General features: G+C 38.3%; 1 protein-coding gene across 3 annotated transcripts in view; it reads right to left on the bottom strand.

Annotated features, from left to right (window-relative positions):
* The window catches only part of LOC133044895 (tyrosine-protein phosphatase non-receptor type substrate 1-like), a 63,102-nt gene that overhangs the window by 14,473 nt on the left and 29,751 nt on the right, over positions 1–18,878 (bottom strand). For 2 of the 3 annotated variants that reach the window (XM_061126772.1, XM_061126770.1), the window contains exon 1: positions 14,541–14,643. The exons of the other annotated variant lie outside the window; for it this stretch is intronic. In XM_061126772.1, coding sequence (XP_060982755.1) covers positions 14,541–14,613 — 73 coding nt within the window. In that variant the 5' untranslated portion in view covers positions 14,614–14,643. Of the gene's footprint in view, positions 1–14,540; positions 14,644–18,878 lie in introns of those variants that run through there. 3 annotated transcript variants of the gene reach the window in all.

Here is an 18,878-nt window from a genome sequence, read left to right as displayed (position 1 = left end):
TTCTCTTATTCTGGAAGTTTAGGAAAAACAATTATCTCCTGTGGTCTTGGAGGGCTGTTTATACATGGGAGCATCTACGTGTAGATTGTGTGGGTTTAATATTTCTGGTGCAAGGGCTGTTTTTAGGACATATGCCTGTCACCTCTTTTTCAGCATGAGCTGGCCATTATTCCCTTATGGGGGTGTGCCCATGTGGTGTCTGATACCCAGTTTGGAGTTCTTCATGGCAGTGGTGGCTCATGCGTGCCCCCAGAGCACTCGATGGGAGTAGAAACAGCTCATGACTCCACCTGGAGTCCAGGATGACAGTGGCAAAAAAACTGCTCCAAAGTGGGGGTGAGCTTCAAACCCTGCCCCTGCCCTTACCAGCAGACAAACAGGCTGGGAAGCGTAGGGCAGTTGCACTGACCATCTGTGCATATCTCTCAATGTTCCAGCTGCTGCAAACTGGTTGCTACACTCTCCTTCAAGGCTCTGAGTTTCCCCATATCCCAGCTGATCTCCTTGCCACTGGGGGTACTTCCCAGGTTACAGGAACCTTTCCTCTTTCATAGCTCCCTCCAAGTGTACAGGTCCCATCCTGATTCCTTTCTTTCTTTTTTTCTTCTCTTTTCTTTCGTCTCACCCAGATACAAAGAGATTTTATTGCCCTTTCAGATGTCTGAGATCCTCTGCCAGCATTCAGTAGACATTCTGTGAGAATCATTCCACATGTAGATGTGTTTTTGATGTATTTGTGGGAGGAGGTGAGCTTCACATCCTAGCACTCAGCAATTTTGATGTTCCTCCTATGTCAGGGGGCTATTTTGTGTCTACAGCTACATAAACCAGTTGCCATAACAAAAAATCTATAAATGTGTCATTGTCACACACGAAGAATGACAAAGCAATTTATTGAAACTGAAAGAAATGCTCTTCAAACTGTAAAACTAGATCAATGACAGAAGAGGAAATAAAATAGTCACAGGTACATAGAACTCAAACAACATGCTCTTCAAAAATCAACATGTCAAGGAAGAAACATCACAAGGGAAATTAGAAAACACTTGGAGACAAATGAAAACATAAACACATACTATGAATACATATGAGATGCACAGAAAGCAGCCCTAATGGGAAATTTATGGCTGAACATGCAGACATTGAAGAACTTTACACTGCAAGAAACTAGAGAAAGAAGAGAAAAGTAAACCCCAAACTGAAAATTTGCAAATGAAAGAAAATAGCTGAGATTATTGAAGAGAAAAGTAAAATGTGAATAGTATAGCAGAGAAAATAAACAAAGCCAAGAGGGATTCTTCAAAAAGATCAATAGAATTAAGCAAATTTAGCTAGATTGCCTAAGGGAAAAAAACAGAGAGTGGCAACCCAAATAACTAAAATCAGAAATGAAAAACATACTAATAATGTCAAAGAAATAAAAGGGATTTTAAAACAGTTCTATGAATGATTAAACACCAAAAAAATTGGATAACATAGATAAATTGGACAAATTCTTGTAAGGACATAATACTGAAGCTGAATTATGAAGAAATTAAAAATTAGAGTAGACCTGTAACTAGCAATCAGATTCAATTAATAATAAAAAACCTCCCAACAAAGAAAGGCCCAAAATTACTTGTCTTCACTAGTGAATGCTTCCAAATTTTTAAAGAAAACTAACAGAATTCCTCTTCAAAAAGTCTTAAGAGGTGGGAGGACTTCTCAATTCTTTCAGAGTTCTATTGGCATGATCCAGATATCACAGTGACATAAAGGCATAACAAGAAAATACAGACCAATATCTCTCTTTTTCAAATTCTTTTCTCATTTAGGCTGCTACATAATATTGGGCAGACTTTCATGTGCTATACATTAGTTCTTCATTAGTTATCCGTTTTAGACACAACAGTCTGTATATGTCAGTCCCAGGTTCCCTATCTATCCCTCTCCCAAACCCTTCTGCCCTCATAACCATGAATTTATTCTCTAAGTCTGAAAGAAACACAAGGTTTATGTTTTGTAAATAAGTTCATTTGTCTCATATTTTTTCCCACATATTAGTGTTATCTTATATTTCCCTTTCTCTCTCTGACTCACTTCACTCAGTATGACAATTTCTTGGGCCACTCATTTTGCTTCAAATGGCATTATTTCATTCTTTTTAATGGATGAGTAATGATCCATTGCATATATGTACTAAGACTGTACAATGGAGGATAGACAGTCTCTTCAGTAAATGGTGCAGGGAAAATAGGATAGCTACATGTGAAAAAAAAAATGAAATTAGAACATTTTCTAATACCATAAACAAAAATAAATTAGTTTAAAGACATAAATTTAATACCAGACACAATAAAACACAGCAAAACAAAGACAAAACATTCCTTGAATTAAAAGCAGCAATATCTTTTTCCATCCATCTCCAAGAAGTAAAAACAAAGATAAACAAATGAGGCATAGTCACCTTCAAAAGCTTTTGTGCAGCAAAGAAACAATAAACAAAATGAAAAGATAACCATATTTTGGGAGAAAATAATTGCACATAATGTGACCAACAAAGGATTAGAATCCAAAATTTACAGACAGGTCATGCAGCTAAGTAACCAAAACAAACAAACATCCCAAACAAAAAATGGGGAAAAAACCTAAATAGATATTTCTCCAAGGAAGACACACAGATGACCAAAAAGCACATAAAAAGCTGCTTAACATTGCTTAAATGTTAGAGAAATGCAAATCAAAACTACAATGAGATATCACCTCATACCAGTTAGAATGGCTATCATCAAAAAATCCATGAACAATAAATGCTGAAGAGGGTGTGGAGAGAAGGGAACCCTCCTACACTGCTGGTGGGAATGTAAATTGGTACAGCCACTGTGGAGAATAGTATGAAAGTTTCTTGAAAAACTAAAAATAGAGCTATCATACGATCCACTTCTGGGCATAAATCTGCAGAAAAACATGATCCAAAAGGATATATGTGCTCCAGTGTTCATAGCACTATCCACAATAGCCAAGACACAGAAGTGATCTAAATCTCTATAGAAGAATGGACACAGACCAATAACTCACATGACTGTTGATGCAGCAATCCTCAATAAAATGTTAGAAAATCCAATTCAATAACATATTAAAAGAATTATGCACCCGGACAAACTGAGATATATTGCTGAAATATAAAAATGGTTCAACACATGAAAATATATGCACTGTTGTGCTGCAGTCCATGGGGTCACAAAGAATCGGGCATGACCTGGCAACTAAACAACAATATGAAAATCAAACCATGTATTTTACCACTTTAACAGAATAAAGAGAAAAAAAATTAATGCAGAAAAAGGACTTAACAAAAGTTAACATTTTTCGTGATAAGAAATCAATAAACTAGAAATAGATGGAAAATTGCCCAATAAATGAAGTTGTATATAAAACCCCACATTAACAGCCTCATCATTGTTGTAATTCTGAAAGCTTTTCCAAAATCAGGAACAAGACATGCCCACTTTTGCCACTTCTAGTCAACACAATACAGGAAGTTCAGAGAAAAGCAATTAATTAAGTAATATCTATAAAAGGTATTCAAATTGGAAAGAAGTGAAATGATCTTGTTTGTGTGTGACATGATTTCCATGTAGCAATGCTAAAGATTCCAACGTTAAAAACTGGTAAATCTAATAAGTAAATTTGGCAAAGTTTTGAGATACAAAGTCACCACACAAAAATCAGGTTTTTTTCCTACATACTAGTGACAGTGAATCCAAAAAAGAAATTAAGCTAGCAACTTCACTTATAATAGCTACATATTAGCTAAGTATAAAATACCTAGGAGTCAATACCTAGGACTCCTCACATATAGTTTTTCCTCACTATAGAGCTTAGCCTATTAAAATATTGCTTCTGATCCAAACCCACACTTGAATACTTTGCTTTTGGGGTGAGATCACTGCTCTATTTTCTGTCTTTTGTTCATCTTACTCAATACTCATCTGACTCAATACTGGTTAGTAAAATTCTCTTTGCCCTAAATGCTTGGCTGTTCCCTTTATACTTCTCAGGCCCTTGGTGTACTAGCTTCTTTCCTCACTCATGATTGACATATTACTGCTTTGTTTTGTTTGCATTTTATCCTTCAATAACTCTTTAATGAACTCACTGTAATAAATTCTCTTCATTAAAGTGAAGAAAAGACAACAAACAAACAAAAAGATGCCACCAGAAAACTAATAGAACTCATCAATGAATTTGATAAAGTTGCAGGATATAAAACTAATACATAGAAATCTGTTACATTTCTATACAACAACAAAAGATCAGAAAGAAAAATGAAAGAAACAATCCTACTTACCATCACATCATAAAAAATACAATACCTAAAAATCAACATTCCTAAGTAGATAAAAGACATGTACTCTGAAAACTATAAGATGCTGTTGAAAGAAACCGAAGAAGGCACATGTCATTGAGTTGCTAATTTCTGTCCAGTTCTTTGCAAACCCATGGACTGCAGGGTGCCAAGCTCCCCTGTCCTTCACTACCTCCCAGAGTTTGCTCAAATTCATGTCCATTGAGTTGGTGATGCTAACTATCTCATCTTCTGCTGCCCCCTTCTTTTGCCTTCAATCTTTCCCAGCATCAGGATCTAGGACTAGAGTTTCAACTTCAGCATCAGTCATTTTATTGAATATTCAGAGTTGATTTCCTTTAGGATTGACTGCTTTGATCTCCTTGCAGTCCAAAGGACTCTCAAGAGTCTTCTCCAGCACCACACATCAAAGCATCAGTTCTTCAGTGCTCAGCCTTCTCTATGGTCCAACTCTCACATCTGTGCATGACTACTGGAAAAGTCACAGCTTTGACTATACTTATGCTTTTGGTTTTTAATATGCTGTCTTTTCTTCCAAGGAGCATATTTTAATTTCATGGTTGCTGTCACCATCCATGGTGACTTTGGAGCCCAAGAAAATAAAATCTATCACTGCTTCTACTTTTCTCCCATTGTGTTTGCCATGAAGTGACGGGACCAGATGTCATGATCTTAGTTTTTTGAATTTAGAGTTTCAAGTCAGCTTTTTCACTCTCCTCTTTCACCCTTATCAAGAGGCCCTTTATTTCCTCTTCACTTTCTGCCATTAGAGTGCTATTCTCTGCATATCTGAGGTTGTTGATATTTCTCCCAACAATCTTGATTCCAGCTTGTGATTCATCCAGCCCAGCATTTCACATGGTGTACTCTGCATACAAGTTAAATAAGCAGGGTGACAATATACAGGCTTAACGTACTCCTTTCCCAATTTGGAACCAGTCTGTTGTTCCATGTTCGGTTCTAACTCTTGCTTCTGGAGACACATACAGGTTTCTCAGAGGACAGTTAAGGTGTTATGGTATTCCCATCCCTTTGAGAATTTCCCACAGTTTGTTGTGATCCACACAATCAATGGCTTTAGCCTAGTCAATGAAACAGAAGTAGATGTTTTTCTGGAATTTCCTTGCTTTCACCATGATCCAATGAATGCTAGCAATTTGATCTCTGGTTCTTCACATAAGGAAAAATACACCACATTCTCAGATTGGAAGAATGAATATTGTTAGAGTGACTATACTACCCTTAACCCCACCATAGAGCCACTGAGCAGACAACCTACAAACTGCAGAAGAATTATGCCAAATAAATTACACAGTGTTAAGTTCTAGGACCCACAACAGATTTCCCAACCTGGGGATCTGGCAAAGGGACAGGGAATCCCCAGGGAATTTGACTTTGGAGGCCAGCAGGATTTGATTACAGAACTTTCACAGGACTGGGGAAACAGACTCTTGGAAGGCACAAACAAAACCTTGTGTGCCCCAGGACCCAGGAGAAAGGATCAGTGACCCCACAAGAGACTGATCCAGACTTGCCTGTGAGTGTAGAAGAGTTTCTGGCAGAGGAGTGGGTCGATAGTGGCATGCTGCAGGGTCAGGGGCACTGAGTACAGTAATGTCTGCAAAAGGTCTTTTGAAGGAGGTCACCATTATCTTCATTACTCCCACCATAGTTTTGTCTCAGGTCAAATAACAGGGATGGAACACAGCCCAGCACAACAACAGAAAATTGGATTAAAGATTTACTGAGCATGGCCCCACCCATCAGAACAAGACCCAGTTTTCCCCCACAGTCAGTTTTCATCAGGAAGCTTCCATAAACCTCTTATCTTTATCCTTCAGAGGGCAGACAGAATGAAAACCACAATCACAGAAAACTAATCAAACTGATCACATGAACCACAGCCTTGTCTAACTCAATGAAATTATGATCCATGCCATGTAGGGCCACCCAAAATGGATGCGTCATGGTGGAGAGTTTTTGCAAAACGTGGTCCACTGGAGAAGGGAATAACCACTTCAGTATTCATCCCTTAAGAACTCCATGAACAGTATGAAAAGACAAAAAGATATGACACTGGAAGCTGAACTCCCCCAGTCAGTAGGTGCCCAATATTGCTACTGGAGAAGAGTGGAGAAATAACTGCAGAAAGGAGACAGAGCCAAAGCAAAAACAATGCCCACTTGTGGATATGGCAGGTGATGGAAGTAAAGTCTGATGCTATAAAGAACAATATTGCATAGGAACCTGGCATGTTAGGTCCATGAATCAAGGTAAATTGGAAGTGGTCAAACAGGAGATGGCAAGAGAGAACATTGGCATTTGAGGAATCAGTGAACTAAAATGGACTGGAATAGGTGAATCTAATTCAGATGACCATGTCATCTACTACTATGGGCAAGAATATCTTAGAAGAAATAGCCTTCAGAGTAAGCAAAAGAGTCCAAAATGCAGTACTTGGGTGCAATCTTAAAAATGACAGAATGATCTCTGTTCATTTCCAAGGCAAGCCATTCAATATCATAATAATCCAAGTCTATGTCCCAACCACTAACATTGAAGGTCTGAATACAAAACCACTAAGGTTTGAATACAAGACTTTCTAGAACTAACACCCCAAAAAGATGTCCTTTTCATCATGGGGGACTGGAATGCAAAAGTAGGAAGTCAAGAGGTACCTGGAGTAACAGGCAAATTTGGCCTTGGAGTACAAAATGAAGAGGGCAAAGGCTAACAGAATTTTCCCAAGAGAATGCACTGGTTATAGCAAACATCCTCTTCCAACAACACAAGAAAAGACTCTACACATGGACATCACCAGATGGTCAATACTGAAATCAGTTTGATTATATTCTTTGCAGCCAAAGATGGAGAAGCTCTATATAGTCAGCAAAAACAAGACCGGGAGCTGACTGTGGCTTAAATTCAGACTTAAATGGAAAGAAAATAGGGAAAACCACTAGACCATTCATGTATGACCTAAATCAAATCCCTTACAATCATACAGTGGAAGTGACAAATAGATTCCAGGGATAAGATCTGATAGGCAGAGTGCCCAAAGAATTATGGATGGAGGTTCATGACATTGTACAGGAAGTAGTGATCAAGACCATCCCCAAGAAAAAGATATTCAAAAAGGCAAAATGGTTGTCTGAGGAGGCCTTACAAATAGTTGAGAAAAGAAGAAAAGCTAAAGGCAAAGGAGAAAAGGAAAGATATACCCATCTGAATGCAGAGTTCCAAAGAATATCAAGGAGAGATAAGAAAACCTTCCTCAGAGATCAATGCAAAGAAATAGAGGACAACAATAGAATGGGAAAGACTAGGGATCTCTTCAAGAACATTAGAAATACCAGGTTAACATTTCATGAAAAATGGGCTCAATAAAGGACAGAAATGGTACGGACCTAACAGAAGCAGAAGATATTAAGAAGAGGTGGCAAGAATACACAGAAGAACTATACAAAAACATCTTCATGGCCCAGATAAGCACGATGGTGTGATCACTCACCTAGAGCCAGACATCCTGGAATGTGAAGTCAAGTGGGCCTTAGGAAGCATCACTACAAACAAAGCTAGTGGAAGTGATGGAATTCCAGTTGAGCTATTTCAAATCGTAAAAGATGATGCTGTGAAAGTGCTGCACTCAATATGCCAGCAAATTTGGAAAACTCAGCAGTGGCCACAGGACTGGAAAAGGTCAGTTTTCATTCCAATCCCAAAGAAAGGCAATGCCAAAGAATGTTCAAACTATTGCACAGTTGCACTCATCTCACATGCTAGTAAAGTAATACTCAAGATTCTCCAAGCCAGGCTTCAGTGGTATGTGAATTGTGAACTTATAGATGTTCAAGTTGGATTTAGAAAAGGCAGAGGAACCAGAGATCAAATTGCCAACATCTGGTGGATCATCAAAAAGAAAGAGTTCCAGAAAAACATCTACTTCTGCTTTATTGACTATGCCAAGCCTTTTGACTGTGTGGATGACAACAAACTGTGGAAAATTCTTCAAGAGATGGGAATACCAGACCACCTTACTTGCCTTCTGAGAAATCTGTGTGCAGGTCAAGAAGCAACAGTTAGACCTGAACATGGAACAATAGACTGGTTCCAAATTGAGAAAGGAGCACGTCAAGGCTGTATATTGTCACCCTGCTTATTTGACTTATATGCAGAGTAAATCATGCGAAATGCCAGGCTGGATGAAGCACAAGCTGAAATCAAAATAGCTGGGAGAAAAATCAATAACCTCAGATACGCAGATGACACCACCCTTATGGCAAGAAGCGAAGAAGAACTAAAGAACCTCTTGATGAAAGTGAAAGAGAAGAGTGAAAAAGTTGACTTAAAACTCAACATTCAAAAATCTAAGATCATGGCATCTGCTCCCATCACTTTAGGCAAATAGATAGGGAAACAATGGAAACAGTGGTAAACTTTACCTTCTTGAGCTCCAAAATCATTGCAGATGGTGATTGCAGCCATGAAATTAAAAGGTGCTTGCTCCTTGGAAGAAAAGCTATGACAAGCCTAGACAGCATATTAAAAAGCAGAGACATTACTTTACCAACAAAGGTCCATCTAGTCAAAGCTATGGTTTTTCCAGTAGTCATGTATGGATGTGAGAGTTGGACTATAAAGAAAGCTGAGTGACGAACATTTGATGCTTTTGAGCTGTGGTGTTGGAGAAGACTCTTGAGAGTCCCTTGGACTGCAAGGAGATACAAGCAGTCATTCTTAAAGGAAATCAGTCCTGAATATTCACTGGAAGGACTGATGCTGAAGCTGAAACTCCAATACTTTGGCCTCCTGATGGAAAGAACTCACTCACTGGAAAGACCCTGATGCTGGGAAAGATTGAAAGCAGGAGGAGAAGGGGATGACAGAGGATAAAATGGATGGCGTCACCAACTCAATGGATATGAGTTTGTGCATGCTCCGGGAGTTGGTGATGGACAGGGAAGCTTCGCATGCTGCAATCCATAGCTTGGAAAGAGTCGGACATGACTGAGTGACTGAACTGACTGACTGACCTGAAGTAATCTATAGAGTTAATGCAATGTATTGCATTGTGTATATGCAAGTGTAGAGCACAAGGAACTCTGGTCAATGTTATGTAGCAATCTGGATGGGAGGAGAATTAGTGTGAGAATGGATACAAATGTACATATGGTTAAGTCCCTATACTGTCTACCTGAAACTATCATAGTATTTTTAATTGAGAATATTCCAATACAAAATAAAACGTTTAAAAAAAGAATCTGGGTGACTGATTATGATTGGACAGCAAGTTATGAGTTGAATAGCCATGAGTCACCATTGGGCCAATTATTTCACTACAGGTTCAAGCTATCCACTTGATTTCACTGCCTGATTGACTATCCACTTTCTGAAGATATAGAGAAATACAAACACAATCCCTCTTATCTGAAATGTTCTATTAAAGAAGCATGGGTTTCATTCCAGGGATGTAAATAAGAGGAGCAGGCTGCTTTGGCCTCAAAACAAACCCTGGCTTCTTTTCTATTTCTTCCCTACCCCTTTGTAGTTCAACTTTGCAGAGTGTGAGCCGATAAACCCATGCACTAAGCGCTATTTCTAACCAATCATACCTCCCAAGGAGGGGACATCCTATTACAGGCCAGGTCTTATGATGTGCCAATAGCTTCAGGTGATTTAGATTGTTAAGTCTGGAGAGAAAAAGTGAGGTTGTGGAAGTTGCACTGCTAAGACAAAAATGGGAAGAAACGTGAACGAACTTTGGAGGGAGAAATGGAGGGACAGGAAGAGGGAGAAGAGACTAGGAATCAGAGGGGTGAGAGGAGCCAGGAGATCGCAAAAATTCTGCCAACTGTATATCAATAACTCTCCAATTACCCAGGCATTTTTCCAGAACTCTGACCTTGTATGTCCAACTATCAACTTGTCATACTTTCTGGACAGAAATAAACATCTCACAGTTAACACATCTAACACTGAAGTGAATTTCCCCCACACCCGCTATATTTCAGCTGAGCCACAGTTCTTCTTTCAGATGTTCAGTTATCAAAACCTTGAAGTTTTTCTCTCCCATCCCAAGTCCTATGCATCAGAAAATCCTATTGCCTCCTCATTAGTATGCATCTAGTATCTGACCTCTTTCTCTTATCTCTACTAGCTACTGTTCAGTGCAAGTCATTTTTACTTTTTTTGAATGAATGCTATGACTTCAAATGCTCTAGTTGCTTCTATCAATGTCCTGCGTTGTCCCTGCTGTTCTGTGCTGTGATTCGTCGCTCAGTTGTGTCCAGTTCTTTGCGACCCTATTGACTGTAGCTCACCAGGTTCCTCTGTCCATGGCGATTCTCCAGGCAAGAATACTGGAGTGGGTAGCCTATCCCTTCTCCAGGGGATCTCCCGTCCCAGGAATTGAACCAGGGTCTCTTGCATTGCGGGTGGATTCTTTACCAGCTGAGCCGCCAGGGAAGCTCCCTGTGTAGTCTATTGTCCATCAAATGCTCGAATAAATTAAAACTCATGTCAGACCAAGTCACTTCTCTCTTCAAAACCACAATGGCAATAGTTTCACTCAGGGCAAAAGCCCAAATCCTTCATCACAGGAGGATGATTCTACTCTCAGGGCCTCTGCACATGCTGCTCCCTGTCAGGAAGGCTCCTCCCCGAGATAACCACAATGCTTACCCCAGAAATTTCTTTCAAACTTCCCCATCTCTGTGATGCCCATGCAAGACTATCAGGTTTAAAATACATCCCACCCAACAAATTCTCTCAATTCAGTTATCCAATTAATCTTTGTTTTGTTTCCTTTTTAATTTTTAATTTTGTATTGGGGTACAGCCAATTAACAAACAATGCTGTAATAGTTTCAGTGAAGGGACTCAGCCATACATATGCATATATTCATTCATCCCCAACCTCCCCTCTCATACAGGCTGCCCCATAGCATTGAGCAGAGTTCCATGTGCTATACAGTTGATTTTACATTTTAAGTACAGCAGACTGTATGTGTCCATCCCAAACTGTACAACTATCCCTTCCCCCATTCTTCTTCCCACAACCATAAGCTCATTCTTGAAGTCTGTGAGTGTGTTTCTGTTTTGTAGTTCATTTGTATCATGTCTTTATAGATTCCACATATAAGGGATATCATGATATTTCTCCTTCTCTGACTTACCTCACTCAGTATGATAGTCTCTGGGTCCATCCATGTTGTTCCAAATGGCATTATTTCATCCTTTTTATGGCTGAGGACTATTCGACCATATGTACATATCACATCTTTATCCATTCCTCTGCTGATGGATGTTTAGCTTGCTTCCATGTCTTGGCTATTGCAAACAGTGCTGCAGTGAACACTGGGGTGCATGTATCTTTTCAGATCATGCCCAGGACTGGGATTGCAGGGTCATAGGGTAGCTCATGCCTGGATATATGACCAGGACTGGGATTGCAGGGTGGTAGCTCCATTTTTAGTTTTCTGAGGAACGTCCATACTGTTCTCTGGGGCTTCCCAGGTGGCGCAGTGGTAAAGGCCAATGCAAGAGACCAAAGAGACATGGGTTCAATCTCTGGGTCGGGAAGATCCCTTGAGTAAGGAATGGCAACCAACTCCAGTATTCTTGCCTGAAAAATTCCATGGACAGAGGAGCCTGGTGGGCTACAGTCCAAGAGTCATAAAGAGCCAGACATCACTGAGCAACTGAGTGAATACTGTTCTCTATAGTAGCGGTACCAATTTACATTCCTACCAACAGTGTAGGAGGGTTCCCTTCTCTCCACACTGGCTCCAGAATTTATTATTTGTGGGTTTTTGATGAAAGCCATTCACCGGTATGAAATGATATCTCACTTTAGTTTTGATTTGCATTTTTCTAATAATTTTGTTGACATCTTTTCAGGTACCTATTGGCCAACTGTATATCCTCTTTGGAGAGATGTCTATTTACATCTTCTGCTAATTTTTTGAGTGGTTTTTTTGCTTTGATTCTATTAAGTGTCATGAGTTGTTTGTAAATTTTGGTGACTGGCCCATTTTCAGTCACACCATTTACAAATATTTTCTCTCAATTTGTGGGCTGTCCTTCATTTTGTTTGTTGTTTCTTTATTATGCAAAAACTTTTGAGTTTAAGTAGGTCTCATTTGTTTCTTGTTGTTTTTATTTCCATTATTCTGGGAGATAGATCAAAAAAGATATTGTTCTATGTCAAAGAGTGTTCTGCTTATATTTTTCTATAGGAGCTTTATAGTGTTAAGTCTCAAATTTAGGTCTTTAATGCATTTTGAGCTTATTTTTGTGTATGAAGTTAAAGGACAAACTAATTTCATTTTTTACATGTCAGCTATTCTTTTCAAACATGTAGCACTTTCTAATATTCTGTATTATTTGCTGAATTATAAGTCTATTGTTTATTGTCATTTCTTTCACTAAGACAAACATCAATGAGGGCAATTAGTCTCTTTTACTCAACAATTCACCCCAAGTTCCTTCCTGCCATATACTAAATATCAAAGTAATATTCATATGATATGTGAACTGCCCAGTGTGACATCTCCCCAAGACAATGAGCTCTACTTTAAGCAGTTAGTCTCTGTAGAAATTGTGTCAGAAGTTGAGTTTTCCATGTAAATAACTTGGTGAAAAATAAAAGGAACTTGCTTGTATGAGGAAACAAAAAAGGAACTTGCTTGTATGAGGAAGCAAAAAAAGAGCCCAGGAGAAGAAAACCACAATCCCTCTACCCAACCCTTCCCCTTCATCAGACCCATTGGCAGAAGCCACAGAAATATCTTGGGATGGAAGAAGGGCCACAGTATCAAGAAGAGCAATGGTTAAACTCATGAGCTCTACTACCAGGTGTCTTGCGTTCAAACCATACCTCTATCAGGTAACACTGAGTATCCTTGAACTTCTCCTTGCTCAGTTTTATTATCTATAAGGTAAGGATGACAAGAGGATCTACCTTGGATATAATGATCACGTGAGTTAGCAACCATGGGAATTTCCAACTCTGGCCCATGATGAATGTTTAAGAAAACAAATTGTTATTACTCATTAGATGTCCTGAGGAATGGAAGCTTCAACTAGCATTAGGTGATATAGATAAAGTTATAGACAGGGATGTGGTTATAATTACAAATATAGATACGGATATACAGATCATATAGGTAAGAGTCTCTGAGTCCTTTTTAGCCTTCATTCCTCCTCACCCTTAACCAGCATGGAAGAGGGGACTCTAAGATAGCAATGCATAAAATTCTACTCATTTACCAGGAGAGAAGTTTTCTTGTCTTAAGTAACAGTTTGGGTGAGAGAGGTTTATAGAGAAGGAGAAAGCAGGTATGTTGTTGAAAGACAGCAAAAACTCAACACATGTTTATATCATTTCATGTAGACTTAAAAATTAAAGAAGTCTTTTTGAAATCCCATGTGTCTGGAAGACTTCCTCACATACACACACACACACACACACACACACACAAATACATGCATCCACAAACATGTATTAGAGACTGGCCTAACATTGTAGTATACAGGTTGTTTTGAGGATCAAATGAAATTACAATACCTGTTAAAGACTCAGTGCAAACTTCAACACATGGGAACCATCCAACACATCACTGACCAAAACTTGGGAGTACACAATGCAAGATTTGAATGCTTCTGTTCTCTGAGTGGCATGATGGGTGAAGACTAAACTATTGTTTATTTCTCAGCATCTTCTGATTTTTCTGCCATTAGGATTCTCTGAGAAGCTGAGTTGCATGATATGATTAAAAAAATCAACTTGAGCTGGACTCTCTAGATTTGAATCTCATGCTACACTGCCTTAGGTCAGTTAATATTGAGCAAGTTACTCTCTGCCTCAATCTCCCCATCTGCAATTCAGGAGTAATAGTCATTTATCACATGGGATGTTGTGAGGATTATACAAGTTAATGCACATAAATTTGTCATTGCTGGTATTTGAAACATCATCTGTTTGGATACCTCTGCTAAGCAGCTGGAGGTGATAGATACACAGAAAAAACACTCAAATCCCTAATTTCATGCTTTCAGATAATGCCCAGTCTTTGGCCTTCTGCAGCTGTCCTTGGTGGCACACCCATGTTTACATGGAGACTTTAAAAGTGCAGGGCAGTGGGGAGGTCCAGAGGGCAGGGAGAGGGGATTCTACCCCAAGAAATGCTCACCTATTAATCCCAGCAGTAGAATCATTAGCAGGCAAGGAGGAGGAGTGTGTAATGAGGAGGCAAGGATGGGCATCGTGGAGGCCTGAGGAATCTGCTCTGTCCAAATGTGTGAGCTGGGAGAACATGAACTTCTGTGCTCTGTGGAAAGGAAAGAAGCCCCACCCCTCATGATATAAGAGGAAGTGCCTATGATAGGGTCAAATGACTATGAGATTCCAATACATTTCTAGGTTCAAGACAGTTCCTATTTCAGATGTGATATAGAAATCAGGCAGAAAATGTGGCTAGCTACTCATCTTACATTTTCAGAGACTGAACAGGCCTCGCAGAAATAAAACTCTCTCCACACCCAGGGTCTCTGTTGCCTCCACTGGGTTGCTCTCCACGTTTATGGTGATTCTTAGTTGGGAGCCCCAGGCAAACTCACAGATCCCAAGAAGGATCTGTGGCTGGGGGCTGGGTTCCAGAGTCCCAATTCCAGGACCCTAAGTTGTGACTGGATTTCAGTCTCATTCTGCACCTGCCTCAGTGAAGATCTACTGACTGACCTGGATAAAGGAAGGGGGCTCACCAGGGCCTTCTCAACTTTGTGATGGAACCAGATGTGCTCTTGAAATGATTTCTTATTCCAACATTTTATCAATGTAACTGGCAAAACTTAGCCCAAATGAACAGTGCAATGTGGACCTCACAACTATTCAGGTTATGTACTGAATCCAAAAAAAGGAATCATTTTCCACTGTAAGGAGAGGAAGTAGATTGCATGATCCAGAAATTACACTCTAAGGCATTTATTCCAGAGAAATGGAAATAGTGTCCACACAAAACCTGTGTACAAATGTTGTAAAAGATTTACTTTGAACAGACAAGTGGAAGAAATCAAAATATCTAAAAATAAGTGAACAACCTTTTCGTATGAGGATCTACTACTCAGCAATCCAAAGGAATGAGCTATGTATGGGTGTGGCAATTATAAATCTCTTAAAGGCATTATGTTGAGTGAACAAAACCAGCCTCAAAATATTAACTCTACTTGTATAACATTCCCAAAATTATATATAGAGAGAAAACAGAAAGGCATTTGCAAGAGTTTTGGTTTGGTGGGGTATTTGTTATTTTAAAGGGCTAGCACATAGGAGACTTGGTGCTTATGGAATATTCTGCATCTGACCATGCTAGTGGTTACACAAACATACACAAGACAGGATCAACATAAGCTAAAACTAAGAATGTAACAAATTCAGCTATACTATAAAAAATAATTTCATAGTCATAACATAGACACTGTCTATTAGCATATTCAAGATTATAATTATATTAGAGTGATAAAGAATAAGATGTGCATGTGTGACATGAGGTCAGGAGTAACAGAATATTACCTCCCTGGCTTCCACACTGAGATGTCTATGAATAAGGCCTAACAGTGAGATTTCAAGACATAGCAATAAGCATGTTTTATGACAGGTGGCTAAAATAATTAGTTGAAAGAGTTGAAGTTGGCTTCCTCTCAGAAGTGGAAATGGCAGGAATTTAGAGACTCCAGTTTTCATATGTATAACTTCATATGTAGAACTATTGGACTTGTAAACTGTTTGCATATGAGTCTTTGATAAAGATAAAACTATTTGGATGTTTGGAGATTTAATTTTAAGAGAGTTACACATAAAAAGAATGCCCTTACTGTTAGCAATGGTAAAAGTTCTGTAACATGGCTTGATCTAACGTTCATGATCTACTTCAATTATAATCCTATACAGTAGTCAAAACTATTAAAAACAGTAATAATAATTTTTTAAAATTCTATGAATAAGAAAGCAATAATAGCTGTAACTAGAGATACATAAGATCATTCAGGGAAAAAGCAATTGCAAAAATGTAAATTTAAAATATACAGAGTGAAAAAAAAAATATACAGAGTGACGTAAGCCAGAAAGATAAACACCAATACAGTATACTAATGCATATATATGGAATTTAAAAAGATGGTAACGATAACCCTATATGCAAAACAGAAAAAGAGACACAGATGTATAGAACAGACTTTGGGACTCTGTGGGAAAAGGCGAGGGTGGGATGTTCTGAGAGAACAGCATTGAAACAAGTATACTATCGAGGGTGAAACAGATCACCAGCCCCGGTTGGATGCATGAGACAAGTGCTCAGGGCTGGTGCACTGGGAAGACCCAGAGGGATGGGATGGAGAGGGAGGTGGGAGGGGGGATCGGGATAGGGAACACATGTAAATCCATGGCTGATTCATATCCATGTATGGCAAAAATCACTACAATATTGTAAAGTAATTAGCCTCCAACTAATAAAAATAAATGAAAAAAAATAATTTTAAAACAAATTAATAGAGATATATCAAATCATGAATGAGAAAACTGAATATTAGAAAAGATTTCAATTTTCTCACATTAATATATAAATGCAGTCTGATCAAAAAAATAATTTTAAAACAATTTTTCATGAAATTTGAAAGTGTGATTCTAAAGTGCATTTGGAGACTGAAACTGAGGGGATGACAATTAAATTTTACACAAATGGAATGCCAAGAAAAAAGGGATGTCAATACTCATAAAAGACAAAGTAGACTTTAAAGCAAAGGCTAAAACAAAAGATTTTATCCTTGTATAAGGATAAATCAATCAATACGAGAAGAGGCTATTAAACTCACTAACATATATTCACCTAATACAGAAGCACCCATTTAGAAAGAGTAAGCATTTTTGACAATCACTATGATATGGAAGTAGTGATCAATTACAGGGAAAAAAGTGGGAAAAGCACAAACATCTGGAGATGATGAAAAAAATCAAAGAGAAAATCAGAAAATATCATGAGCAAGGGAAAATAAAAATGCAACTTTCCAAAATCTATGAGATGTAGCTAAAATAGTTTGATAAGGGAAGTTTATAGCAATATAGGCCCAGCTTAAGATATATGGAAAATATCAAATAAACTACTTAATCTACCACCTAAAAGAACTGGAAAAGGGAAAACAGACAAAGCCAAATGTCAGCAGAAGGAAGGAAATAATAAAGATCAGGGAAGATATAACTAAAATAGAGACCAAAAAACAACAGAAGAGATAAATGAAATCTAAAACAGGATTTTGGGCTTTCCAGGTGACATTAGTGGTAAAGAACCCAACAATGCAGGAGACATAAGAGACTCAGTTTTGATCCCTAGGACAGGAAGATTCCCTGGAGGAAGGCATGGTAACCTACTCAAGTGTCCTTGCCTGGAGACTCCTGTGGACAGAGGAGCCTGGTGAGCTACAGTGCATGGGGTCACAAATAGTCAGACACAACTGAAGTCGCTTAGCATGCATGAACGCATAGAGCTGGATTTGGAAAAGATAAACAAAAGTGATAAACCTTTAGACAGGCTCATCAAGAAGAAAAGGGAGTGGACTGAAACAAAATAAGAAACTACAAAGAGAAATAACAATTGATATCAGAGAAATGCAAAAAAGTCATGAGAGTATGATGACCAGTTATAGCAACAAGTTTGACAACCTAGAAGAAATGGACAAGTTTCTAAAAACATACAACCTTTCAAGACTGAATCAGGAAGAAATAGATAATCTGAACACTAATCATGGGTAGTGAAATTGGATTTTAAATTACCAGCACACCTAAAAGCTAGAACTTGATGGCTTCATAGGGGAATATTACCAGAAATATAAAGAAAAGTTAATGCTATACTTCTTAAACTATTTCAGAGATTGAAGAAGACAGAATATATACAAATTCATTCTATGAGTTTACCATTACTGTGACATAAAAAACAGATAACACACAATAAAAAAAAAGATCATAACAGCCCAACATCCCTGATGAGTATGAAAAATCCTCAATAGAATATTAACAAACTGATTCAACAATATATGAAAAAGATCATATACCACGTGCAGGTGGAATTTGTCCCAGGGAAGCAAGGATGGTTCAATATTCACAGATCAATTAATGCAATATACCACATTAACAAAATTGAGGATAAAAATTACATGATCATCTCAACAGAAACAGAAAAAAAATTTTTTGTTGTTGTTGAAACCATTTCAACATCCATTCATGCTAGAAATTCTCATCAAAGTTTGTACAAAGGAAATATGTCTCAACAAAATAAAGGCCATTTATGACAAATCCAGAGTTAGCATCATACTAAATGATGAAAAGCTGAAAGCCTTCCCAGTGCATTCAGGAAAAGCCTTCCCATTACATTCAGGAACAAGATAAGGATGCCCACCCTTACCAATTCTAATAATATTAAGCATAGTCTCGGAAGACTATCCAGAGCAATCAGACAAGAAAAGTATAAAAGCCATCATAA

The sequence above is a fragment of the Dama dama genome, chromosome 23 (genome assembly GCF_033118175.1).
Source record: "Dama dama isolate Ldn47 chromosome 23, ASM3311817v1, whole genome shotgun sequence".
Lineage (NCBI taxonomy): Eukaryota > Metazoa > Chordata > Mammalia > Artiodactyla > Cervidae > Dama > Dama dama.
Note: the sequence above shows the minus strand (reverse complement) of the source record. Positions and strands in the feature narration are given on the sequence as shown.